This window comes from Balearica regulorum, chromosome 23 (genome assembly GCF_011004875.1).
Source record: "Balearica regulorum gibbericeps isolate bBalReg1 chromosome 23, bBalReg1.pri, whole genome shotgun sequence".
Classification (NCBI taxonomy): Eukaryota; Metazoa; Chordata; class Aves; order Gruiformes; family Gruidae; genus Balearica; species Balearica regulorum.
The window spans coordinates 2588653-2616289 of NC_046206.1; the positions used below are offsets into that span (position 1 = coordinate 2588653).

Here is a 27637-nt window from a genome sequence, read left to right on the forward strand (position 1 = left end):
AGGGCAGGGGCTGGTACACCAGGTACGGCAGGGGCTCTTCATGGAACAGGCTGGTCCCAAGCTGGACACGGAAAGGATTTGCAGCAGGTAAGAGGACAGGACAGAAGCAGGAGAGCAACAAAACGAGCTGCTCCTCCAAAGGCATCACAACTCATGGTGACCTCGCCAGCTGTGGCAATGCTCGGCATGTCATCCTGCCCCACGCTGACAAGCGATTCTCATCACGAGGTAGTGGGGCTGCAGAGCTCACGGGCAAGGCTGAGGCCATGAGGCTCTGCATCAAGTACAGGTGGCCCAGACCTCCTGCCCAGGGGTGCCACGGGCGGCCATGCCCACCAGGGCAGAGACCTCTGCCTCCTCTCCCTGCCCCGAGGTATTTCTGGGGCCACAGAATTACAGAGGGCAGGAGCTAGTCTGGAGAAGGCAGGAGAGGCAGGGCTCAGAGCCCCGCTGCAGACTCGCACCGTGACACCAGGACGGTCGCTCCCCCTGCATCCCACGCCATGCAGCGGGGCCAGGGCACACCACTGCAGGACCCTCGGGAAGGAGCTAGCGCAGCCAGAGGCATGGTTGGTGGGGCCAAGAGCCACTGCCTGTCCTCCAAGAGTCAGCCAGGCTGGCGACGCAGCCCATGGTCAGCTGAGCAAACGCTTCCACTTTCTTTCTTCTCCCCAGAGAGCAGCTGTAGATAAAAAAAACCCTTCCCTGAGCTCCAAAACTCAACATTCCCACACGCCCCACCACTCGCCACCTCCTCTAATAATATAACACACATGCTTCTAGAAATGAAAAGCATTAAATCCTACCTGCTGCCAGGTCAGCCCAGACTCACCTGTCCAAAAGCTCTCACTACAAAAAACAGTGCTGTCATCAAGGTCGCCAGCATGGCTGGGGTCTCCAAGGGGCTCCCCTCCGTTCGGGGGAGTCAAAGCTCTGGGAGCGACACGCAGTAGTCTCCAAGTAGCCAGGGACTGAAACGTCCCTCCTCCGGCCGGCAGACTCCAAGCGCCTTAATGAGCTTTACGGCTCGCGTTCATCTTGGCAGAGTAATCGCGCGCTGTCCTTTTGCTCTTATAATCGCCGCGTTTCTCCAATGTACCCGGTACCGGCATTCCAGGAAAAGCAAATCCTCTTCTCTACGTACATAGGCGGGCCAGTGCGCACAGACACGCACGCACACCCCCCCGTCTCCGACCACGAGCCAGGGCAGAGCTCCCCTGCTCGGGACGGCTTCTCGGCAGGATGACAGCAAGGCCTCCCACGCCCAGGAGGTGCCTACGGTTCAGATGGGCTTGGGATTTCTCAGAGTCGCCCTGTGCTCTTTGCACAGCAGCTGCCTTGGGAGCGGGGTAGGGGACCTGTCCCCTAAAGGACCTACCTGGACAGCGTGTGTTGCCGCCCGAGACCTCCTCCCTTAGTTCTTACCGCAGCTCTCCAGGGGGCAAAGACACACAAGTGCAGGTCAAGCACTGCAAGAACTGGGGCGATTCAAGGTTTGGCGGTGGTTTGCGTTTTAAGGATGTGCGCTATGAGATACTACCTTAAAGGGAAAAAATCCCAAAGGAGCAAACATGCACAGCTGGGAATGGCTGCCGTGGGCATCCCAGGGCTGCTGGATGGAGGCAAGAAGGGGAAAGGAACAAGCCATGGAAAGAGGAAAAGCATATCACCAATCCTGCCTGATTTCAGCAATCCCACCGGCAGGACTCCAGAAAGCACGCCGCTGCCGCGGCAGCGCTTAAAACACCACTTGGGGAAATTCATGGCTGCTCTGAAATAAACAGAGAAATCAGTAGCAACAGCCAATCTGCAGAGTTAGCCAATTTTAACGCATCCCGAGGTGCCGGGGAGCAGCCCCAGAGCGAAGCCCTGTTCCCCTCCACTGCAACGGTTCTCCCCATTTCCCAGGGAGAACTGCCCACCTGCTCCGGCAGAGACCCCAGCACCCTCACCCACCCCGCAGGCAGCCCTTCCCTGGGCGCCCAGCCGAGCCGGCCTTGGACTGTTCCTGCACGCAGCCCGTCCTCCAAGCTTGACATAAAGCTCTGGAGCGAGACAACCATTGTAACAAGACTGGATGACAGTTTTATGAAAAGGGCAGGATACGAGCCCATGAAAAGCTGTCCTGCTGGCTGAAAGCCCCATGAAGAATTGCTTTTCTAGTTTTGTTTTTTAGCTTTCTATCTGCCCCTGCATTTGCTACCCTGGCCAGGTACTTAATAGAATAATGGTAATAAAGCCACAGTGAGCTGAAGTGGTCTCGGAAATTGCCAGAGCTGACCTTGACAAGACAAAACATGAAACAGCCCGGAGACAAGCGAGGGGAAGATGTGAAAGGTAAGTACAAGCTGGATATCTAGGGCTACAACACGACATCTCAACGAGAGAAAAACAGAGCTATAAACATCACCGCCATACAAAACAGGCTCACGTTGATTTAATTTGTGTACAAAACCAGATACAGCTGCTATCGTGGGTTTTAACAGGAAAAAAGGAACATGTTTCAAACCGAGCCATTGCTACCAGGATTTCCTCAGCAAGGACACTACTGAGATTCTGTACTGGCAGTGCCTGCAGGAGGACTACCCTGCGCTTCGCTAGCAAGCGAAGGTTGGAGAACACGGACCTGACCAAGCTGTCCCAGGACAAAGGCTGCCCCAGGAATTAAAAAATTCTAAGGAAATCCGCAAAAGACACATACAGACATTCTTAAGATTTTTAAAATTATGTTTATCAAAAATATATTTCTATATATGGAAATAGAAACAGCGTGAGCTGTTGCAGTGTGGCGCCAGTACGCAGCACCCGGGAAGCAACGCAGGAGAGGATTCTGCTTTACGCCGCTGCGCATCATTAGCCACACTGAGGAACACAAACAGCACGAAAGGGTGCGGAGCAGCGGCTTTACCACCCTCCCTGCATCAGCCGTCTCTATGGAGAATGACTTTGAAGATGATTTCTCACAGATGGGATCCCTTGAAACGCAGACTTCTTCATCAGACAAAACGGCAAGTGGTTCAACATTTTTTTTTTTTTAACATGAAATATTTAAAGTCAGCTTGGAGGAAATACTGACAAAGACAACCAAATACCACATTTCCCTCTCAGCAGTAGGAAAACCTCTCTGACTTCTCCCCGTTGGTTCGAGCAGCACCATCTGCCCCCCCTGCAGCTCCATCACCCCAGCAGGGCCGTGACGTGCTGTGGATCCAGGCTCTGCAGAGGAACACCACTGCAGCCACCCAGTGAGCAAAGCGACGGGCCGCCGTCTGGCAGCTGAGGTCCGAGAGCTGTGCATCCCACCACCTCAGCCTGGTTTCTAGCCGCACAGAGCCCGTTTCAGAGAGCGGCAGAGCTGCTGCAGGAGCAGCAAGGCCAGGCACCAAGGGCTCCCGTCTGCTTCCCCAGCCGTTGGAGAGGGGTCTGGAGCTCGGCCCCAAAGAGAAGAACATTTCCCAAGAGTCACAATCTGCCGTTCCCCAATTCTGTCCCCAGACTCTACAGCCATTTCCCTGTTCCCTCTCCCCAGATGACTTGGCCCACCTGCAGTTAAGTATTTGCTGGGCATCAGTGTGGGCTCGTTTCCTGACATGCTTCCTCTAGCAAAGTCTCTGCTGGATTCACATCCTCCCCCTTGACCAGTTACTCAGAGTCCTCCGTGATTCACAGCCCTGGCTCGTGATCGCTAGAATACTAATGAGGGAACTGTTGATTTATTGAAGCCCTGATATTTCACCTCTGGATTAAACAGTCTATAAAGTATATTTGGACACATTACAGGATTAGGAGAATCCACCTGGGAAGTTCACTTCCCTCTTCCTCCACTCTCTCGTAAAGAGACTTTATTTCAAGGGCACAGCACAAAGACACAGCAGAGGTGGCCAGGCATCGGCCCACCGCCGTCTCTCCAGAGCCAAGTCCCACCTTTTAGTAATGGTACACTTTAATTTGTCTGTTTTCATCCAGTCCTAGCTGAAGTAGGCTGGGGCTGCTGGCAGGGGGCTTCTGTGCACCTGGGAAGAGAGGTCTGGCAGCCAGGTGAAGGAAAAGCCTGGCTTACAGGCGGGATTAGCACGCACGAGCGCAGCCAGCAGACGGGGCAGGTACCGAGGGGCAGGAGCCAGCCTCACGCACACGTGTTGTATTTAGCCTGCTGCATCCAAGTCAAATGGAATTAAGGGGGATTAGGGAATTCACAGGAGCACCGCGCTCAGGACAGCGTGCGCGATCGGAGACCCGAGGGATTTGCTGCTAATATCAGCGTACGCCGCAGAGGAGATACTGACGGCCCCGGCATAATGCTGTTACAACACAAGCCTGGAAACATCCCCGCTAACAGCACCCAGAGCTGGCACTCATTCGATCCAACCGCATGCTACGCCATGCCTCACAACCGAGCTGGAGGGAGAACTCCGCTGGGGAGCCCCAGCCCTCCCTGCCCAGCCACGGGGCCACCCCACATGCCAGGCACCCTCACCTCGCAGAGACACCATCGCATCGTTCCAGGCAGGGACTGCCCATGGCAAAGTCACCCGTGAGGCTGGGGCCGTGTCAGTGGCACCAAGAACAGGCCTCCAAGGCTAGGACCCCGCTGCCTCCTCCATTCAGCACTCTTTAGTTAAAGGGGTTTTCTTTTGTTTTTTTTTTTTTAAATTCTCATATTACCAGGTGTACCACAGCAGAAGCACTAAAGAGCATCACAGCACAACTGTGGACAGGGAAAAGACTTTCTCTGTCAAGTACGGCTCAAGGAAGAGCAAACAGGTCCCTCGTGCTGTAAATGCTGAGCATCGTATTCCTTTGTAGAACTGGATGCTAAAATTGCTGTTCAATGCTTTAGTGCTCCTGATTCACTCTCCTCCTGCTGTCTCCTCCTACCTGCTGCAGGAAGCTGGAGTGCAATTAAAGACCAGAGCCAGGCAAAGGATACGCTTTTGAATCCCTCTTGAAGTCTTCCAGCCATTTCTTGTTGGTCTCAATCATCCCTTGAATACTCATCTTGTCTGACTCACGGCTCTGGAACTGGGAGTGCTGGAACAGCCGTACTTGTTCACTGTTGCAAAGACAAAGAGACAAGTGGGAAAGAGAGGTCTAAGCAGAAACAATCCCAGACATGACAAAGAAAGTGATGGGCAGCTACAGAAAGAGCCACGGTTAACAAGAAGCAACCTCCTCTCAGCTCTAGGTCCTCTGCCCAGCTACATCGTAGAGTGACGCTGCTGCAGCAGCCCCCCACTATCAGGCTGCTGCCCTCCTTTTTGTCTGTGTAGCATCAGCAAGGTTTGGGTGGCAGCCTCTGCTCCATCCACCCAAGCTACAAGGCAGTGCCAAGCATGTGGCGCTGAATAACTGCTAGTATTTAACTTGTCTACTTAATATGTAGCTTATGATTTTGTTATCTACTTGTTTGTGACCTGTAAGTCATTCCAGAGAAATAAAAGCAGCGCAGTGAAACAACAGCTCAAGGCAAAAAGACCCTTACTCTGCAGGTACGTATCCAAGCTTGTTGTCCAGAGGTTTGGAGCTTCCACTGAGCGACGGGAACCCACCTGGAAAACAGACATTAAATACAGGCCCCCAAAAAATTGGTAAGTCTTTACATCTGGGTGCATTCACTTTCTTGTGCTACAGACACACTGTCCTTACAAGCTGAGCCACCTGCTGAGGCCACAGTGGTGTTAAGCACACGGAGATGGTGAACCCCATCTGCAATTCACAGGAGGCTTCCAGTGAAGCAGGGCTGTCTCCTCTTTTGCTCCCTGCTTTAGTAACAACTGCTTTCGTGGGTGTACATTAAAGGCTGAACTGCTCCAGAAACAGGATGACAAGATCAGCCATATGCTGCACTTCCCAGGATGAGGTTCTCATTCCTTATCCTGTTAGCACCCTGCCCATCAGCAGCACCAGTGCATCTGGCCTTACCAGCACCGGAGGGGTGAGCTGGTTAAAGCCTGCAGGATGGTGAAACCAGAAGTCGTAGGCAAGCAAGCAGATGGATTAACAGGAGACTTACCCGGGAAATACTTGTGCCATTTCTCCGCCAGGATGCTGTCCACTGACTGTCCAGCTGCGAAAGAGCGACTGGAGCTCAGCCCAGTGCTCCAGGCCCACGGGTCTACCAGAGACACCCCGGCAGGGGACACCAGGGAGCCACCTGCCTGAAGTCCTGCCAAGGAGGCATATGTAGAAAGAGGGACACCGTCGCAGGGCGTCGAGGTGAAGAGCCGAGACTGGCGATCGTTCAGAGAGTCCAAGACGCCGAGGACCCCGTTCAGTTCACCAGTGATATGCCGCAGAGAATCTGTCAAGTACTGGATCTTGTCCAGCTGTGGGGCAGGCTGCAAATTGGTTCTCAAATCAACTGGCAGAAGAGAGAGGGGAAAAAAGCGATTGTTGGGAAGGCAAGGGCGACGCTGCCTCGGGTGGGAGACTTGCTTTCCACTCTGTGTTGTGCTCCGAGCAGTTTGATCGGTGTGCGCTAGGTGGGATACAGAGGGAAAACCTGGCTTTGCAGCCAACAGCAGAGAGAGAGACTGACAACAAGGATTTGTGCCTTGGAGGCTGCTTAGGCACAAAGCAGAGGAGAACTATGGTAGGAAGGACAAGATCCTCCAGTGCTACAAGAACGGGGCCTGCAGGACAAACCTGGATGTGCATTAGCGTGTGTTTTGCCTCCCTGCTCCATCCCTCAGAGTTCTCCCGTACCCTGCAGCCATGAACATAACGGCGATTCCCTTGCAAATGGCAAGGCCTTTCAAGGGCTGCATGTTCCGTGCTGAAGCCCCCAGTACTGCACCCTGCCACAGGCAATCGTGCTCTACTTCAACGGTCTCACTGCACACAAACTGAGCCGTTGCAAAACTGGTTGCAATTCACACGCTCATAAAAAGCAAACACTCTGGGCCACCAGCCAGGCTAGAGGTAAGACCAATAGGGCAGCTCTCGTCTCATGGTGAGAGAAAACCCTTGAGCTTCACACGTGCCTGCAGATATTTCACTGATCAGGGTCAGCGAGACGATCCCAGACTGGACAGCTTGTCAGTCTGTTGCCATAGGGAAGTTTTCCAAGTTTTCTGTAAGCTTCAGCCTTGCCAGCCTTTGTGCAAGCAGCATGGCCCTCCTGCCTTCCCGGCTGTTTATGGGAGCCCTTCTTCCCACCTGCACGACTCCCGCTACAGGCAACGGAAGGCAGACAGAAGAGCACAGCAGCCTCTCCTGCCAGAGATGTGAGGAAGAGGAAGCCTGGACACCTGCAGAAGCACAATACAGCTCTGCAACAGCAGAGAGGGAAGAACTGAAACCAGATTTTGTATTCCACTCTAAAAAAATAGAGATACAGATTTAAAAGGCAAGTTCACACACAGATTCCATCCCTCTCATCTGCCGCTACAGGCAGGAAATAAGTTTTTCAAAAACTGTTGTATATCCAGAGCAGTCTCAGTCACTGATATGAGACCCGCCTCAGACACTAATGAACACAAGTGAGAACAACAGAAGGTACATCAGAAAGGCAAGACTGAGAGCCAGAACTAGGTCTAAAGCATTATACATGGGGCACAGCATATATCGGGCCTGGCAGGCACTTACTTTTAGGCTGATGTAGATTTATACTGGATGTACTGTTTGAGTCCTCAGAGTTGCTGAGATCAAAAGTCACAACCTTCTTGCATGCAGCACTCTTCAGCGTATCTTCATCTGAAAGCTGGTCAAAAGAGGGAAAACAGTGCACATAACCTGCTGTTCTGCCCCTGAAACACAAAAGCTACTAGAATACTACCTACAGCTAGTCTACAGTGGCCAGCCTGCCACCAGGCATAGGCCAAGCGAAGACAGGCTCGTCTTCAGTCCCTGACCGCAAAACCTGAAAGTCAAGAGATCGCTTCGTCTCTGGAAGCGGCACGTGCCTGTGCTAGAGGCCAGTTCTAGCAGCCGTACGAATGGGCCCTTCTAGGCAGAAGTCAAGGTGTTTTGTGCTTTCAATAAGCCTCACAACTCTTGCTTGGGCTGGGTTCTCTTTGCACTGAGGGCAAGTGCTTGACCATCGAAGCAAATGCGAAAGCACGAGGCCTAACAGCCCTCCCAGGGACCGAACGCCCTGCAGAGAGCCCAGCCTAGGGGAGGAAGCCAGGAGCTCTGGGCAGGGTGGGGGTGCAGCAAGGCAGGCACAAGCAACAGCAGTGCTGGTGGTTACCTCCTCCAGCAGCGAGGACTCCAACTGGCTTAGCTTCTCCTCTTTCTTCTTCAGCAGCACCTGTCCTTTCCGCATAGCCGACTTCATCTTGTCCAACTGCTTTGCTTCCTGCAGTGGATCGACAGCCAGGCCAAGGAAGAAAGTTAAACGAGAAAGACAAGAAACCATCTACATTAGCGGTCAGGATGACTTTCATTACATCACTCCTACTCGACCCAGGAAATCATGCTGCTGGAGTAAAACTGCTCTAGAGTCTTTGAGAGTGTACACAGGGCAGAGCACATGCCTCAAAGCAAGTTTACCCCAAGGAATAGGAGGTTTCGCTTCCAAACCCTGCACCCAACAGGGCCAACGGCTTTGGTTCTGCAAACATGAATGCTCTCAGTGAAGGAAAGTCCTTCCCTGTCTTTGGCTGGCACATCAGCAGAGCTGGCAAGCACTCGAGAATCCCTTTCCAAGCAAAGGTGAAGTCTCTGTAGAGCTACAACCCTAAACTTGTACCTTGATGAGATGGATACCTGTCACTTCCTTTGCTTGAGGGGAAAACGTTATGAGACTTGCATGACACAGGAATCCCCCTTTCCCTACCAAATGCTTTCTCCATCTTTAAGGTCTCAAGAGTTCCAATTAACAATTAAGTTCCTGCAATCTAGCAAGCTCCTGAGCCCTGGCTGCACCGCAGCAAGCGCTTTGTAGATCCTTCCTAATCCAAAGCACACAGTGCAACAGAACTGGAACTATTCTGCTGTGCAATGCTCCGTTAGCTGTGGGCTATGCATGCGCATACGGGCGCTCTTGGCCGCTCATCTGATGCACAGAAACATCGCCATGACCCAAAGCCTAGGCTCTCATTTGGCCAGTTTCTCTGACACTGCATTTGCACTGTGTTCCTGAACCGCTCTCTTGGCCTTCCTAAAGTAATCTACAGCCAGCCCGAGACGGACAAGGACTCTAACCCTTGCGTTACGATGAGGAAAGACAAGCAGGGATGAACGCTGCACTAAAAAAAGTCACATAACATCAGATTTCCAGGAGGACTGAACACCCACAGCTGCCCATCACCACACCTGCGGAGCCAGGAATCGCTCCCACGGCTGTGGATTTGTTTGCCCAGCCACGACGCCCGAAATCCGGACACAGGCAGCGCTCGGTGGCTCACCTCTTCCAGGTTCTTGCGCACACCCTCCAGGAGCTGGGAGCTGTCAGGATCCTGCACCACCTCCTGCGCTTTCTGCATATCCTGGCGCCACTGCTGCTTTGCAGCTTTCAGTGCTGTGTGCCTCTTCCTCATGGAGCGGGTCTGGCGCTCCAGGAACTCCTTGGCATTCCTGATGGAGATCCCTTCTGCAGAGATGTAGCTCCTGACGCTACACAGAAGAGACAGGCATGCTCCTAGCTTTCTGTGCTGGCTGTGCCATCCTGCCAGCCTCATGCAGCAGCCTCCCCAAAAATGGATTGTCAGTGCAACGCACGTAAACCCAAGCAAAAACATTTGCTTATAGAACTAAAGGAAAACTATTTTCCAGAAGCAGCTGGCATACAGATACTCACTGATCCAACGGGGAGTCGCTGTCCTCATGGCTTTGAGAGGGTGGACAAGCAGGCTCGCTGGATGAGTCCTGAGGAGTTGAAACATTTCAAAAGTAAGACATATATATGGGAAACAGAACCCCAGGTTGCCATAAGCGCAAATTAGGCAATTACGAGCAAAAAACTCAGAATGACATCACCACAGTTACCGCCCAGATCCAAGACCAGTGCCAGGGATGTTCTGTATGTGACCTGTTAAAAACTAAAAGGCTTCTCTATCCCTGACTCAAGCCTTGCTTTTAACTCCAAGGGCGCTTGAGTAGCCCACACCCCTTTATCTCCAGTAATAATAAACAGAAATCAACGACTACAAAACACATTGATGTCCTCTGGCAAAGAGGAACACATCACTGCATCTCAAACGAGTTCACAGAAAAGGAGCCAAAGCTGGGATTTTCAAGGGAGTTTCAGTCTCAGATCTCACAAGGCAAGCACTTTTACAGTCTGCTTTACTCACAGCTTGACTAGGTTCTCTCAGGTCTTCAACGTGGAGCTCGGCTTTCTTTCTGGGAGATTCCGCACTTTCTTCTGCCTCCAGTTCTTTCAAAGTCTCCTGTTTGCTCCTGACAGCTGCCTCCAGCTCACTGTCGCAAGAAAAGGCAACAGTGGCTGCACTTGATCAGCCTGCAGGTCCGTCTAGCTCAGTAACCTATCTGCAGTGGTGTCCAAAGTAACCTCCAGTTTCCAGGAAGGAAAGGGCCACAGATGTGCAATATAACACCACAGTATGGGGTCAGCGGTGTGATGTCAAGCGTAACCTGGCTGAGCAGGGAAACATTGCTTCGCATTTGTCTGGAGCAAGCCCTTACCCGGAAGCTCAGCTATATTCGGAAAAAGACCCAAAATAGTCTTTTCACTGCTCCCTCAAAGCATCTCATTAACCTCACAAGACAAGATGGGAAGACAAACAAGTTACCCTGACAATTTGAGGCAGAGGGACACATTTACACAGCAAGTCATTAATAGATCTGGAAACAGAACCCAGGACCTCCATGCCCTCGGCATGCAGTAGAACCACCCTTAGGATCCTGAAGGAATATGGCCAAAGCGCTCAAGAATTAAGGGAGAGGTCCCGGTTAGGTTAGAGAGGTTTCTGTTAGGGGCACGGGGTAGATGTTTTTGCATTAGAGGAAGCTTCTCATACACACACCTGATATTTTTCTGCAGCCTCTGGCTCCGGGTCTGCAACAAGTCCACCTGGGCCTCCAGTTCAGCTTTCTGGTCCTGGAGCTCTTCAAGAGACCTACGCAGTTGCCGGATGGACTCAAGAAGGCTGGCATGCTCCTTCCTATTCTCCTCGAGGCGGAGCTGAGAAGCTAAAGCAGCTTCCTAGAAGAAAACCAGAAAATCCCCCATAGTAGTTTCCCCAACACCAAAACAATAAGCACACAACAGGCAAGAGACTTGCTACCTGCGCAGCACACAGGAGGTCCCAGAGCTACACGTGCACACACCACATGTGAATCCTGGAATAACAGGACTGTGTCTCTTGTTTGGAAACAGCTCAGAGCTAATCAAACACCCAGTGGGATGCATTCCAGGCTGAGGCAAGGAGGGATTGGCAGACTCAATTTAAAAGCAACAGTTTGCTTTTTTGAAGCCCTAGATCTAGCGTGGTCCCCTCATCCCCAAAAGAGGAGCAGCACAGCACCTCTCCAGAGCTAAGGCATACGTACGTCTCTTTCTAGCTCAGTCCGCCTGTCTTCATCCAGCAGCTGCTGCCTTTTCTTTCTCAGAGCCTCCTCCTGTATACAGGTGAGAAAGCAGGCGAGTGTCAGAGCGAGGAGACTGCCGATGCCGAGCAGCAGTGAAGTGCAGAGGTCAGACCTGAGTTTCAAGACTATTTCAAAATACCTGAGGTTTGTCATTAGTTTTGCTTGATTCCCCCACACACACTTAAGCTCCCTTCCCTTCATCTGACTTCAAGTGAGAAGCTGGGAATATTTGCACTCCTGTGGGAGGAACACCCCATCCTGCTCAGCTGCAAGAGTGTTCAAGGCACATAGCCATTCCTCCAGGAGGCTGCTTTTGTGAAACCTCTGGTTGCCTCCAGCATTTCTGCGCCTTTACAGAAGCAAGGTTACGATCTACAGCCCTCAGTGAAGACCAGGACTTGAGAGATCTGGCAGGCAAGAGCATCACCCAGAGATTTCTGCCAGCTCCACAGGAGCATTTGGAGTGCTTCCCTCTCCCACTCTGCTACCCAAGATCCAGAAACACTCATTCCCTTTTCTTGGCAGCAGGGAGAAGAGGAGGCAGGTCAGGAAGGGATTGACTAAAATCCAAAGCGATACCAAGCAAGACATGCTGCCTTGAAAAGATTTGACGATCCCTCCGTCAGTTACCGTCTCCCAAAAGAGCACTGACTTTCACTGCAAACGTCGGCCATGAGGCCGTACCACTGGGAGTGCTTTGCCCTGCTCCAACTGTGACGGAAGCTTCACCTGTCACTTGGATGGCAGCTAAAGCCCTGGCTGAAAAGTCCCCACAAGGAAGCGGCCAGAGGAGCAGCACAGGCTAGGAAACCTCTGCGAGCCCAAGAGGGCTGGCTCACCTGGCTCAGGAGCTGCACCGATCTGGCTTTGACGTTCTTTGTGCGCATTTCAAGCTCATTTTCTGAATCCTGGAGTTTTCTTTCCTGCACAGAGATGCTGAGTTAAAGAGAGAACAGCACAAGTTCCTCACTCACCAGGCAGAGCCTTGCGACCAGGAGGAGCGACAGAAACTGGGAAAGAGTGGCCTGCCACTTGTGTCACCCTGGGCTGTAGGGGGTTGCAGGCACACTGAGGTGTCATCCTACCCAGTCCATCCCCAAGCAGCCAAGTCACAGCAAGCTGCCGGGCAAAGCGTTTTCCTCACCTTCTCCCTCTGCCTGTGCTGCAGCGCAGCAAGCCGCTCATCCAGCTCTGCCTGCAGAGCTTTCACCTCCGCTTCATGAAGCTGTCGGAGGCGCGCCATCTCACTTCGCAGGCCTTCAAACAGCTCTGCTCTTTGCTTTCTCTCCTGTTTGTTGCAAGATACAAACAAGAAGAGTGGCTGAGTGAGGCACAACCCCAGCCTAAACTCATCTGACATCACGGCAACAATGCCCAGTTCTCCTAGAAGTAACGAGGTTTCCAGTTCTAGGAGGGGCTGAGCTGGGCAGGTCTGGCAAGCAGCAGTGCCAGCCCAGGTACGGCCCGATGGGGCGAGCCACTGCTGTCACCTCCCAGGTTCACTGCTCTCCCCCAGCAGTACCTCCTCCTCATACTGATCCTGGATCCGTGCTAGGACCTCCTGGTGCTCCTCTTTCATCCTCTCCATTTTCTTATCATGGTCTTTTTCCACTTCCTGGCGTTTCTCTCTCATCAGCTCGCTGAGCTGCGGGGATAACATGGAAACTTTATGTCCCTGAACTACAGCGGTGCCCCAAGAGATCAACTTTCACCCGAGCAGAAGGACTGAAGCGCAGAGTACCTTGCAAGTGGGATCAGGCTGCGGCCTGGGTAGTACAAAGCAAGTGCCCTGGCGAGGCGAGATGCCGCAGGGGTGTCCTTTCCCCTGAGGCACGACTGTCACCCCGGGCAGGGGACGTGGCCTCTCAGACCTCACCACGCATCCAGGGAGGGGGGAAGAGAAGATCCTTCAGCAATCCCAGAAAAATACTTGCCTCACGTTCATATTCTGTTACTTGATAGGCTTTTTGCTGCACTTTCTGCTCTGTTCTCTGCAAGCTGTCACGCAGCCGAGCTTCTTCGCTCCTCTGTGCCTCCGCTATCTGGGTCTGCAGGCTGGAAATGACCTGCCACAAAAGCCACCCACAGAGGCTTGTCACCCTTCTGACAAGATCCATTTAGTGCTCTCCTACAGAGAGCAAGCACCGTGGCAGAGACCAGTGTGTGCAGTCTCACCACCCCCTACTTTGAACACACCCAAATGCTGTGCCAGACCAGAACTACATTTAGGAAGTGGGAAAAAATTAATGCCACCCTCCCTAGCCACCTTTGATGGCAGAGTAGGAAAAAAACCTATTTACATTCTAAAGACACCGTCTTTTACCTGACGATGCTTCTCTTCTGCTACAGATTTCAGCTGCTGGAGTTCAGTTGCAAACTGGTTCTCTAGCTCTTCTACTGCCTACAGAAAGAAGAGCAAGACTCTGCTGGAAAACCTCTATGTGTGGGGACATGTCATACCGGATGCATTTGCAGTTAGCATCTATCCATAAGCATCAAAAAAAAGAAGCACAACGGTAAACCCTTTCCAAACCAGATTACATACAAGGTGCCTTTACTCTCTATGTGCTTTCCCTCCCACTTGGGAGGGTGCTATTCCCTCCCTCCTCAATGGATCTCAATCATGCTGTGCTGGAAGGACTACAGACTGCCTCCATTCAAGAACTTAAAGCTCTCTGGAGGACTAAAGCAGCAGCCAGAGGTATTCTGATCTGATAAAATGGCTTGGTTTAGCTTGGCAGAGACACACAGTGATCTTTCTTCAGATGCAGTGTGGCCATCTAACTAACTATTACTTATTATTAATAAAAATTAGGGGAGGACTCCTCTCTAATCATGCCTCTAACAGCATGCCTAACATCTTCCTTTTATGTTTTAAGTCAGTCATTATTTAAATAACACCTGCATGTACTTTATCTCAACACTTCAGCATAGCAACGCAAGCCAGGGCATCATGAACAGCAGGGGTCTGACCCTAGCTGGCAATAAAACATCTCACCTTCTTCTTTTCCCTGTCTAATCTCTCCTTGTGCTCACTCAGGAATCGTTCCTTCTCTTGTTCAAGCCCGATCATCTCTTTCTGCTGAGCTTCCTCCATTTCCAGCTTCATTTCCTCCAACACGAGCTGCTGCTTCCTCTCCAGGCTCTCCTTCTCCATTTCCTGCAGGGATTCCCACTCTTCTCTTAGTTTCTGCAGCGTGACCTCTTGCTCTGCCCTGGTAGGTTTGCAACAAGGACAGAGACAGAAACGAGTCACAATTTGGTACTTTACCCCAGGCTCCATTTAGGAGCCAGAGCTGACAGAAGACATTGCTATAGGATAGGACAGGACAGGCAAGGTACTTCCATCGACACACAGCATCCTAGTTCGGGCCTCCAAGGCAGGGTACCAGTTACAGGAGGCTCAGGCATGCTAGCACTTCCACTTTAAATGGTTGCTTCCCTCCCAAAGCAGGGGAGGTACGTCCCTAAGGAGGGCAGAAAAACTTTTCACCTTATCTTCTCCTTCTCTGCCTCAGTCTCCAAGATGATTTTGGCTCGCAGCTTTGAGAGTCTCTCTGTTTCTTCCTTTCTGACACGCAACTCTTCCTCCTCAGAAGCCTTTGCCAAATCTTCCTTTAAAGTCCTGAGAGATGAGCAGCCAGGAAAAAAAAAAAAAAGGTTCAGGAGGCTTTAATACCTTCAAACCACCTCCCCAAAGCCTATAGATCAGCTGTGCCTGCCCGAGCGATGCCTTTCCAGGGCTCCAGACCATTAATTCTCCTCCATACCTTCAGAACCTGGCTGCTGGCACAGGAGATGCAGCCCCCGAGCATCCAACTTCTGCAGCACATTTTTAAAATGCACAGTATCATCATATGTGGCATTTGTTTGCGGTTTTTTTCCAGGTATATGAAATCAACTCCTATTAAACAAAAGCAGGCTCCCAGCCAAGGTACCTGGGTGCATTAGTACCTCTCTAAGCTTTGTATTTTCATACGACACCCTTTTTACTACTGCTTTATTACTGCATAGACATTTTTCCCTTTAGGTGTGATTTCTGTGTCTGTCTTTGCACCCAAGACAGCATTCCCATGACACTTCCTGTCAAGATACTGTTCTGGCTGGCTCAGCGTGCTAAGAACGTAAGTATCAAGGCCAGCTGAAGTAAAATACAAGCCTTAAGAGAAAAATCCCCCCCAGGGAGAGGACACAGCTCCCAGCGCTGTTCCGCTCTCTGGATTGCTATTAGATCCTCACGCACTGGCTGGGTTTCACCCAGACATCCATGCCCTATTCCTTAAAGTCTTGTTGGGAAAGTCTGTCTCTAAAAAACATACAGTACTAGAGTTTCAGATAGTTCCTCTGGGGTAACCTCATCTCCTCTAACGCTCCAATTTCCAGTCCTGTTACTACCATTTAGCCCAGGATTTGAGCGTCTGCCAGGTGGTAAAGCTCCGCACACTGAACGGGAAACTTTTCCCAGGTTAACCATAAGACAGGTTTGGAGCTCTGAAAGCTGCGTGTGTATTGAATTGGAGCTCGTCTTGCAGGACACAGGAAGATGCTCTCTTGTCTCTACTGGAGAACGTTTTCCTGAGGCAGATTGTGCTCTCTACACATCTGCTTTAGGCATTTACGGCACTGACAGCAGACCGCTATTCATTTCAATATGGGCAGATCCTCATGCAGAGGAGTGTCTGTGCCAGAGTCCCGCAGTCCTCCTCCCCAAATGCTTGGTTCTTGCCTCCTTTGCCCGCAACTCTGCAAAGGAGCACCATTCCCGAGGTGGTGGCCTAAAAGAGCACAAGCCTGCAGCCACCGGCAGTGAAATCACAGCTAGGAAAGGCTCATAGGAGAAATAGCAGGGAAATGAGGTAAGAGGACAGTACCTGAGGGATTTTTCTTTTTGCTGATGAAGCTTCTGTGCTTCCTCCTCCTCCTGCTGCCTCATCTCCTCCTGGAATTGCTGAATTTTCTCCTCCTTTGCTTGCAATATATGCATTTTCTCTTGCTCAAGCTCCAGCTCCTTTGCTATTCCCCCCAGGGATTCTTCACTAGGCTGGTTCAAGGACTGCTCATGTTTGATTTCCTCCTCAGGTTGCCTACCAAAAAGACAAAGCTCCTTTGGCAAAAGGGTGACAGAACACCAAGTAACGTGAAAGGAACAGCAACGTCCTCCCCTCAAACCGTACCAGCTCCAAAACAAAAATCCCAAAGCCACCTAACTCTAAAAGCTGCACTGTCGACGAAGGGAAAGGACGTGCAGAACCCCCACGAGACTGCAGCCACTTGCAGGCCGCTGTGGAGCCCTTGCCGTTCGGCTCGCGGGAGGTGAGGAACAGCAGCGTAGGCGGGTGGAGGGCACGGAGGCAGAAGACAAGCTTGCTAAGCACTCTTTACAAGGCTGTCAGGCAACACGCAGCACACACTCCAGGTTTTGAGTAGCACGTTATCTCAGGTAACAGCTTGGGGATGTCCCTGCGCAAGGGTGGCGGGGCCTCTCTGACTCCCAGAGCAAGTCTGGCTGAGAAGGTATTAAACCCAGCCCTAGCAGCGCTCGGGTCCTGAATAGCTCTTATTTTGCCCACTAGAGCTCACCTCGCAAGGGCGACACGGTCTCACTTCGCAACAGATCGAGCGGCTACAAAACCCTGGCCAGGGCTGCCAGGCACAAAAGCAGATGCAAACAGCGCCCGCTTTCAGCCCAGGGACTGGCAGCGCGCTTCTGATGGACCAGGTATTTTTCTGCAATTGCAAAGTGTGCTGGGAGTTTGCCAGCTCCAGGCAACAGAAAGCTCTAAGCACTCCAAAAATTCAAAACCAATCTGTTTCTAATTAAGTTTTTGCAGACAGAGAGAGGCAAAATTATAAGGTCTGAGAGAGGCTGAAGGGGAAGGAGGGGAAAATGAAGATTAGTCTAAGAACCAAATTTATATTCTTTGCTAGTGAAAGCTGGAGCAGCAAGGTCTCATCGTGCTCTGAGACTGCTAGTGTAAAGGTGGAGAGACTTCTGTTTTGCCATGAATTAGGGAAATAACAGCCCCAGTAATATAGCCTTGAGTCAAAGAGAAAAGGTCACTTGTGCAGCCATTAGCTAAGAGACCAAGACAGAGCAAAAGGTAGTTGGGTTCTGGAAAAATCCTGCTTCGCTAGTGCTCCACGCTCTGGGCCAGCTGCAGAGGTGCCTACAGAAGGTATCGTTTAACAGCTGCTCTGCAAAGCAATTCAGCCACTTTCACCTTTTTATCATGTTCTTCCTTTTGCCCCAGTTCTTGCTTAAAAAGAGCTCCAGCCACCACACACGCATTTACGCAACTCAACACAATTCCTAATAGGAAGAGGGAGATGCTGCGCTGGTCTCTGCATCAAAGATTGCACCACTCTGTCCTGAGAGATGCTCTGCCTTCCCCCACCTCCAATTACATCTGCTGATCTGTCATTTGACATCGAAAGCAAAGTCAGCACAATCACTGCTACTAAGATCTTCTATCACAGTGGAACTGCGGGTACATATCTGCAAAGACCATCAATTTAGTACAGCAACAGACCACGGCTTTTGCAGGAGCCTGCGCTCTACCATCCTGTGTTCTGACCCTATTATCTCAAGGCAACCAATGTTCCCAGAGACTGTAAAAATGGGGCAATTTGTCAGGTTTTTGTTGCCCCCCCCCCCCCCCCCCCCCCAATCTCAGCACCACTCAGCAAGTGAGCTCTGGAGTCTGCGTGAAAGCATTTATTTATTGAAGTAGGGTGAACACTTACAGCCTTGTTAGGAACACTGGGAAGAAGGTGGCTTTTCAAAGTGCAAAGCAAGCAGCTCTTTCTCCATCCCACAGAGCCCTGTGCCACAGACCCCACGAGCTGAGCTGCTGTTCTCACCCTCCCCGGTACAGACTGTTCACTTGGCACTCTTGCCAGTGAAACAGCTGCTTGGATTTGCATACGGAGATGTTCGAGCTCCGCTGTGCCCACCAAACTGCATCTCCTGGTGTGCTGACTTCACACACTAACTTCAAACACCACAAAGGGGAACAAAAGGACAAAAGATGTTATGCTCACAACACTATGGACTCAAACAAAGCCCTTACGCTTTCTGCGGGGCGGCAAGCTCCTCCAGATTGATTTGGCTATCCAGCGACCCCTCCTCCAGCTCCTGGGCCACGGCCTCTTCCTGATTGGGATTTTCTAGAGCAAAACACTTCTCTTCTGGTGCTTCACAAGCACTTTGATCCCTCTCACTTTGCAGCACAAAAGAGGTAACAGAAGATCAGATTAGCACAAATCAGATTCTAGCCGCTACTGCAGGAAGACAAGACAGAGGGAAGACGGGATGCGCGGCTGACTCCGATGGGCACCAAGCCATGCCTGCCAACGGGACCCCTTCGTCCGACATGGGGCTGCCAGAGGCACAAAACGCCAAACCATTCCCACCCCCTCAAGCCCTGCCAGGCTAAGAGGCAGCTGAGGATTTAATGGGTGTCAGCCTTAAAATACTGAATCCCTCCCCTGGATTATCCCCTCTCTTTCCAAGTCCTTAGAGAACTTCCCCAAGACAAGTCAACCCTATTAGCAATACTCACACTGATGTCCAAATTACAGATGGCACTATTGGCAGGCATGCTTACAGTCACAGTCCTACTTCATCTTGGAAGTACAGAGGAGAGAAACAAGGCAAGCACAAGGTAGCTTTACAGGCAGAAAAAGAGGACGCACAGCTGGGAAGCAGGTACCAAGTGATAAGGAGAGAACTCCTGCAGGCAGAGGACGTTTTCGGGGACCTTCACATGAACAGCTCCTCTAAGAACAAGGCTGCGAATCCCAAGTGCATGCAGCCAGTCATTAAGACGGACTACAGCTTCTTCTATTCACAAGTTTTCCTGGCACAGGCAACAGCTTCTTGGTTCCCAGTGCCCCAGAGTACATGTAACTCTGCGTGGAGGCTAAGAGCTTTGACACTATTCATCTATAAATGCCACATGCTGCAGCTCAAAGGCTGAGGGGGAGGGGCTCGAGAGAGCATGGAGCTCACTGCTCAGCACCACAGTTCAACCATTTGAACAGGTCTCCACAAACAGGCTGAAAACAGCTTCCCTAGACAGTCCAGTCCTTGCAGTAACTAAGGGTCTGGAAGCCGGCATCGCTCTTGGGGTAACAGCTGGTGCACTCGAGTGAGTTGTCCACATACCAGGATATAAAATAGCTTAATGCTTACACCCAGTCAACCAGTGACTTGCTCTAGGCCACCTCCATGGAAGGAAGTGGAAGAGAACTGCTCACATTGCAGCTGGACCCTCCTGCCACCAGTAACAGGCAGCAGGCTGAGCCCTGGGAGCCTTCAGCTACAGGCTCTGCCCAGTGAGGACCAGTGCTGGCCGAGACTGGGGGCTGCCTCAGTCACACAACAGCAAGCGGCTAGGTCTCCTGTGGTTAAAGGCCATAGGGCACAAAGCCACGTTAAAAGGTTCAGACCGTGACTTTTGCAGCCTTGAAGTCAGATAGCTGTGAGGGAAACAAGTCAGCTCCGCATCTGGGGCGGTCACAAGGCAATGAGAGACAGGTTTGCTGCCTACTGAGCCAGAAGACGGAACGAAGCTGAAAGCTGCTGCGACAGGACTAAGGAGGCGGTGGGAGAGAAGCAAGAGTTTTAGTGGGAAAGACCTTGCGAGAAGCTGCAGCATCCCAGCATGTTCTACAGGGGACACCTGTACATGTTGGAGTGACCAGAGCAGGGGCAGCCAAGACAGGAGAGTCAGAGTTTGAGCTGTCCACGCCTCCTTTGTTGCTCTGTTTGTACCATACCTCTCAGCAGCTTTTGTTCTTTTGCTTTGCTCTTCCTCTACACTGGCTTTGCTTTGGTCTTTTTCCTCTTCTCCCAGCTCCTGGGCCTGCAGGTAAAAGCAAACAGTGTGGAGTTTGCTGGCTCCTTCACCATCAAAGCCTCTCAGGACCTCACAGGGGTTTGTTCTGCTGAAGGGCAGCACCAGCTGAGCCCAAGGACCAAAGAGCATCCACAGGCTGCTCCAGAATGCCTGGCTGAATGTGCCAGCCTCCTCTCCCACAGGTAACCAAGGGTCTCAGAACATCGCAGGGATACCTGACGGGAACAGTTTCCAGCAGCACAACCGAGAGGCTCAGGACCTCAACTCTCCAGGTCGTGCTCAGTTATGGTCTGGGGGTTGCTTTTGCAATACAGAAAATCAACTCCCTGCCAGCACTCTGGACACCAATTGAGGTTTTTTCCCTGAAGGTCATCTTGGATATCGAAGGAACACTAAACTCCCTGAAAAGCATAGGACAACAATCTCCTATAACAAATAGGAATGTCACACACACGAAAGTGAAATAGCATGCTGTGGCCATAGAGCAAATTGATATTTTGGCTGTGACCAGAATCACAACAGGACTCGCTCCTGCCTCGCATCCTGGTTCTCGGGTAGATTGCAGCGTGCAGTATACACACACAGTCACGCCTACCCAAGGATTTCTGGCTGCTCTCCCCAGAACGCATCAGTTTGGGCGCTGCTAAGGAAGCCAGGCCCCTCGGAAACACAGCCTGAACAACTTCAGTTGGCTTATTTATGACATAGTGAATACTTGAAATACGAATAGCAAATATTTGAATACAAAAAATAGTCAGCTGCTCCTTTTCCCACCTGCCAGCCACCAGGCACCTCTGTCCCTGCAATAGGCACACACCAAAATGCACTGCGCATTTCACCTGGGGAGGGACTTCCCTCTTCAGGCTGCCGGCCCTACGTGAGAAAGCAACAAGGGCTCATCCTCCCCGCTGAGGTTTCTGGTCCCCAGAAGAGCAGCCCATTCATAAATTCTTGGGGACCACAGGAACAGCAGGTGAGCTCAGCCCTTGCCATGTGGGAGCGTACTGTGGAGCAGGGCCAAAATAACACAGAATTAAACCAGCAGTAATTTATGCAAATTTTCAGTGGAGCAAACAGCAGAAGGATTCCCTGCAAGTGCTGTCACCTTCCATCAGATCAGCCCCGGTCAGAGCTCTCCCAGGCAGCTCCCCCTCCCAGCCTCCCTCCTGCCCTGGTGTAAATAATGACTTCAATTCCTGAGAACCGAGGAGCTCAGCAAATGTTTCCTGGCTCAGAACGGGCTCTGTCACTGCTGCCTGTGAAAGGAAAGAAACCAGACAAACAAAGAATGCGATCTTCCTGGGAATAGGGACAACCAGCCAGAGTAATGCTGCCAAGCCCGTGCACGGGGCCACTGCCACACTGCCCAAGGCGCCTTCCAGGAGGGCATTCCCTCCCCAGAAATCATGGGCTGCAGGAACCTCTGGATGCATTTTGAGAGGGTGAGGACAGGACCTGCCTGCAGGGAACAAGGGCTGATTTACAGCCTTGCCTATGAAATTCCCAGAGCGCCTCATCCCTCCTGCTAACTCAGCAGTCCCAGTCCTCTGCCCTGCTGAAATGCCAGGCTGTGTCCCACAGAGGACATCTCACACACCGATAACGCAAAGCCAGTCTTGTGGCCATGGGAAAGCAGGATGACAGAACAGGCCCTCTCCTCCCACTGCACAGCACAGTTCCCAAGGGACCTCAGCAGGAGGATCTCCACGGTCTCCAGCACGCACCAGCTTAGATGGCACGCCTGCTTCCAGCTCCTCACCGCCGTCACCCTCATCGCAGCAGTGGAGCCAGCAGAGCAGGATGCCAGCGCTCTAAATGCCTGTTAAGCCAAGGGTGAAAGGAGCAGCCTCCCCACTGCCAGCAGAGAAGCCAGGTCTAGCAGGAAGCAGTCCACATGGCCTCCGCAAGCTTCCACCGCTCCTGCCAAAACACGCGAACCAAAAACCTCTAGTACTGTGCTCATGCAGCTGACAGAGGTGGTCTTTCTTTTAAAAAATAAAAAAACCCAGCAGTATTTTGCCAGTATATTCAAAGCGAGGCAAGCTCACTGTGTGGAAGTAAACATACTCCCTACAAGCCAGGGTCTCATTTCAGACTAGCCTCTGTCTACCAACACAAGAGAGCAGCTGCAGTTCTGCAGGGGCACCGTTTCAAATCCACCCCTCTCCTCAAGAGAGGGCTGTAAAACTCCAAACACGGCTGCTCCAAAGAGCCATTTGTATGCACAGTGCCTGTGCTGCAGCGAAAGGGGGGGGGGGGAGAACACAGCAGGCGTATGTTTTGTTTTCCCTTCACATCTGATTATGCTCATTATTAGGCACAAGAGGACAGGTGTATTCTCCAGACACAACCTTACAAACTGGATTGCTCCTCTCTGCTGGACAGGTGGTGAGTTCGCCACTCAAAGCCTCCTCCAGTGCAGCTGATCAACTCGCTTACAATCAGAGCAAGGCTGAGTAAACCCCAGCTGGAGCCTGACCCTCTGCCTCGCTGTGCCGCACGCTCTTCCAGCCAACACGCTGATGAGCCAAGATGGTGCGGGAGAGGGCTCGATAGCAACGTGGGGCTGAGAAAGCCGACTTGGTAACACACTGAGAAGACAAGGGTAAAGCCTCAAGATGCGCAGCAATTGTCTTCACTTAGAACTGCCCGATCGCAGCTACATCCCAGGCTAACGTGATATAGGAAGCACAGACATGTGCACACATATGAACACTGCTTCATATGCCAGACTCACCGAAAGGAGCCTTTTTTCCCCCCTACATGAAGGCAAGCAAGACAACAAAATGCTTAAAAATAAGCTTCCCTATACCAAAAAAATCTGTCAGAGGGAGTTAACCTCCTTTTCTTCCCATTTATGCTAGCATGTTCTGTTACATGAATCCTTTCCATCTGCTTGAGAAAAGGACAAATATACTCACAAAAGAAAAAAGTAAAATAGACTCTGCTTCCCACCGTTCCCCAGGAAGGCTATTGATCTACACTTGTATTGGGGCAGCAAAAGCACACGTGTGCACTCACACACATGCGCCCCTCAAGCCACCTCTACTCAGTTTCTGTTCTTTGTGTGGCTACCTGAAGCTCATCACCGCAGAAAAAACGATACATTAACAGTGCTGCTGTAATCCCCAACACTTCACACATCACTTCCGCTTGCCTCTGCAAAGCCTTTACGCCTATAGCATCATCCTGCTATTAGTGCACCCCGATACAGTATTTTACCCTGCCTATTCACAGTTCAGTCCCTGATCACATATATAGCACTTACCTTACACATGGGACTGTCCAGAACAGGAGACAGAGCCCCCACATCCAGTACCTGCCCAGAAAGCCAACTCTGGAAACCCAGGTCCTAAAGAAGAAAGCAGAAAAGGCTCAGTCTCTGATGGGCATGCGCAAGTTTTGCCAGAGATCCCGAGAGATTAGACCAAAATCCTACCACAGCTTGGAATCCCCACTCAGCACCCAGCTGACAGCAAGTGTTTGGCAGATATTTGAACAGTTAGACCTAGGAGAGGCTACACCAAGACTCTGGCCTGCATCCAAGCATACGTCACATCTATACTGCAGACAGACAGATGGCTGTTAGTGGCTTGACCAGCAGCGAGCTGGGTTTTCTCCTTCCCAAGGTGCAGAGGCACAGGGAGGTGAGGTGGCTTATACAGAGCTACCTGCTGGGACGATGGCAGACAGCAGCGCTCCGTAGATCATGATTCCCTGTGAACTTGGCCATGGGCAGCGTGCAGCAGAGGCTCCCTTCGCTGATGGTCCCTAAGGAAACCCTCCCTGGGAGGCCAGGGGACTGCCACACAGGGAGCACATCGGTGAGCTCTGTCACACTACCAGTGCACACTTCCATGCCACCGACCGCAGTAGGCAGGGGTGACGTGTGATATGCCCAAAGCGAGTAGATCTTCCCCCCAGCCTCCACCACTCATTTCTGATACTGCTGCAGATTTTCTGAGATTTTTTCTAAGCGTCAGCTCCTGCCAGTTGCCCACAAGCTATTCACTCTCCAAGATAATTCTCCCTTCTGGCAGAGCCTCTGGGGGTCCTTGCACTCGGCTGCACACAGGGAGCACGTGCGTGTCTGTGCACACGTGCCCACAAGCAAGCGCTACAAAAGGTATTGTTTGAGATGGCAAGCTACTTGCCAACACACGGGCTTGTACTAACACCGATAAATAATGATATTCTCAGCCATTTGCCGGCCATGCTGCCTCTGCTCCCACTGGCAGATGGCAATAGCAGTTTCCTGTGGAGATGAAGAAGTGCTGATGGGCATCTCTCCCCATCTCAGGGCCACTCTCCTGCACATTCTCTCTCTGGGACCTTCAGGAGCCAGGGCTCCCAGCACTACAGACTCCCTTTAAAAAGAGCTGCCGAGTCCCTTCAAGCACAGTTTTCACTTTGCTTATTGTTTTCCTTTTTCTAATTATCTGAGCACAGTCCCAGCTCTAAGTGACCTAGTTTTCCAGGGATATTACCTCACCCGCAGACACAACCTGTCAGGCGCAGGATTACGTTGCTGGCCCGTGCCACGGCCGTAAGGTCAGTGCTTAGCAGTTAAAGAGTCAGGCAGTTGGACCACAAGAGGTGGGCATAGCGTTACCTGGCTGCACGCTCCCAAGGGAACCCACACCCAAGGGACAAGGAGCTTTTAGTCACTCACCACAGGCTGAATCAGCTCGCGGTCCAAGCGGTTAGAGACTTGCAAGTCCTCCCCACAGTCGCTGGTCTCGGATGCCTTTGAAAGCCGAGAAGAGACGTGCATTACAGCCTGTACATGTCTTACCCCTGCAGCTTCACCTAGGCACTTCAAGATGACAACTAGTACTGGGAAGACAAATCTGGCCTCTCTTCCTGGTAAGATCGGGAAGAAAAAGGGAAAGACACCAAGGGTATGACCCACAAGACGAGCACAAAACACCACTTCACAGAGATAAAGGACTTTGGAAGGAGGGCAGGGGTAGGAGATGGGACTGGGGAGGGCAGAGATTTGCTCTTCAAATATCCCTGATAAAGGGCACTTGCTTACTGTCCTCTGCAAGGATCTCTGGAGCTCCAAGAACTCCCTGGCCCACCATGCAAATGGGTAAAGCCACACAGAACAGTATTGTGATCTTTAAAGGTACACCTTGTCGTGCCTACCTAATTGCAGCGAGGACTCTGTTCCCAGCCATGACGACACAATACGTAGCCGTTCACTGAACGCCCACGTAGCTCTGCTGACTTGAGCAGAACTACCCAGACACATAAAACAAGCGTGCAGGTAACCTTTTGTAAAAGCTAAGCCTTCAACTTTAAGCTCTTTAGGACAGAGCACATTTTCCAGGCTCAGTTTTATAGCTTATCGTTTCTTCAGAGAAATTACACATCAATGGAACTAGAAAAATCATCAAAATCAGTGGAAAGGAAGCTAGATTGGAAAGAAAAAGAGTTTTTCAGCTCTCATATTGTAACATTTCTGGACGACGCTGAACAAGAGTGGATAGCGTGCGTCTGTCTGGCACCCCGGTTGCAGGGGCCAGCCATGAACCCATCTGCACCATTAATGGTGGTTCTCCTGCCAGAGACGGCACAATCAGATATCCTGGTTTGCCAGTTCTCCTCCCCGAGAGCGCTAGAAAAAGCACTCGAGGTACTGCAGTCGGCAGACTTGAGCTACAGCTCTGGAGCCAGCCCCGAGGTACCATCCCTCCCCGCTCTGACCTCGCACCTCCCCGGCGCATCCTTCCGCGGAGCTGCGAATATCACAGCTGGCAGCTCGCTTTACACTTTTGCCCCATCTCTGCATAAGCTGAGAGAAACAACAGAAGGAGAGAAACAAAGCAGCGCGGACAGCTGGGCTTGGTGTGAACTTCATTATAAAACCTGCTTGCTTGGTACAGATGGCAGCACCGAAAGCTGAGACTTATTTCTCCTCCAAGACTCAAAACACGCGTCACAGTTCAGGGTTTTTGCCTGTCGGTTGCTTTGGACAGCACTGTGTATGCATAAAAGAATGACTTCCTAGCTCGGTACTAGAGATGCTGATCTGGGAATCTGGAGCACCCGTGCCCCCCCAGGAACACCCTGCTGATTAGGAAAGCGCTTACGCTGACTTAACAGAAAATGAGTAAGCACCTGAAGAGCTTTCCCGAATCAGGGCCTTACAAAGCGACAGGCACAACCACAGCAGCTTCCACACCAAACCCAACCTGTGCAGGCTCTCCACCGCCGCCAGCATCCAGACTGCTGTCTGTTTTCAGATCAGCTGCTGCTTCTTCCCTCATTCCATTCACCATCTTTCCATCAAGAGACACGGTGTCGACAGTGGCAGCCGGGCTTATCGGCTCATCTGCCTCAGCAGCTGGAGATGCAAGTCTAGGTTGCCCAGGACCACTGGGCACATCTGTCCCTGCTGCACTCCTTTCCCCCAGAGACTGCGGCAGCTCATCAGCTGCAGAGATGTCACCTTCCACCTCAGCATCTTTCTTGCCCAGTACTTCATTCCCAGCGAGTTTCCCATCAGATTCCTCCTTGTTCTGGCCAGACAGGCTACTGTCAGCATCTCCAGGAAGGACTTGAACTGGAGCCGGAGGGCACATGGCATCAGAATCCAAGGAAGACTCTCGCCCTTCTTCACCATGTCTTGATTTTAAAGACTCCTTCTAGGCAGCAAGTCAAACACAATTATAGCTACAACATTCCTTACCCTCTCTGGGAGGATGCAGGGTCAGAAATAGCATGGGTTCTACAGCAAGAAGCAAAAAAAAAAAAAAAAAAAAAAAAAAGAAAAGAAAAATCCAAGCTTTGGGTGACTTCAAGACCAGTTTCCTTTCTTTTCAGATAATCCTTTTCAAAAAACAAGGAACTTCATTAAGATAAACATGTTCATTTCTTGGGCTCAGATTTTTTTTTTTTTTAATCTGTTGCTTTATTCACAGACTGTCAGCAGATAAGAGTTAGCAGCGGCAGCTGCAAAGGTCCCCAGCCCCTGGGAGCACCCTACGTGCTCTGCATTTATGCTTCCACATAGGATCTGTTCAGTGAGAGGTGGACATTTGCAAGAGACTATTACTGGCCATTTAACTTCTGCCTGAAATCTTAACCAGAGAAGAGCAGGCAGAATGCAATCATCCCACCTTCCAGCGGAATAAACTTGAGGGCTGGCACCAATTTAAGCCACCGCTCTGAGCTCAGAACAAGCCTGTGACTTGCTAACACACCAGACTGAGAAGTGGCAGAATACACTGGCTTTGGGGAAAAAAAAAACCAATCCCAAATTAAAAGCTTAG

The 27637-nt window shown here is 51.4% G+C and overlaps 1 protein-coding gene across 1 annotated transcript in view; it reads right to left on the bottom strand.

Moving 5' to 3' along the window:
- Positions 1 to 3694: 3694 nt before the first annotated feature.
- CEP164 (centrosomal protein 164) overlaps positions 3695 to 27637 on the bottom strand; it is a 37404-nt gene continuing 13461 nt past the window's right edge. Inside the window, exons 9-31 of the mRNA XM_075774359.1 lie at positions 25030 to 25104; positions 23626 to 23709; positions 20278 to 20363; positions 18567 to 18716; positions 16368 to 16580; positions 14990 to 15121; positions 14495 to 14711; positions 13820 to 13897; positions 13431 to 13562; positions 13019 to 13141; positions 12641 to 12784; positions 12336 to 12419; positions 11458 to 11526; positions 10932 to 11110; positions 10239 to 10365; positions 9743 to 9810; positions 9351 to 9558; positions 8192 to 8299; positions 7588 to 7702; positions 6014 to 6361; positions 5483 to 5549; positions 4931 to 5053; positions 3695 to 4027 (exon numbers count right to left, since the gene is read on the bottom strand). Coding sequence (XP_075630474.1) covers positions 3928 to 4027; positions 4931 to 5053; positions 5483 to 5549; positions 6014 to 6361; positions 7588 to 7702; positions 8192 to 8299; positions 9351 to 9558; positions 9743 to 9810; positions 10239 to 10365; positions 10932 to 11110; positions 11458 to 11526; positions 12336 to 12419; positions 12641 to 12784; positions 13019 to 13141; positions 13431 to 13562; positions 13820 to 13897; positions 14495 to 14711; positions 14990 to 15121; positions 16368 to 16580; positions 18567 to 18716; positions 20278 to 20363; positions 23626 to 23709; positions 25030 to 25104 — 3030 coding nt within the window. The 3' untranslated portion in view covers positions 3695 to 3927. The remainder of the gene's footprint in view (positions 4028 to 4930; positions 5054 to 5482; positions 5550 to 6013; positions 6362 to 7587; positions 7703 to 8191; positions 8300 to 9350; positions 9559 to 9742; positions 9811 to 10238; positions 10366 to 10931; positions 11111 to 11457; positions 11527 to 12335; positions 12420 to 12640; positions 12785 to 13018; positions 13142 to 13430; positions 13563 to 13819; positions 13898 to 14494; positions 14712 to 14989; positions 15122 to 16367; positions 16581 to 18566; positions 18717 to 20277; positions 20364 to 23625; positions 23710 to 25029; positions 25105 to 27637) is intronic.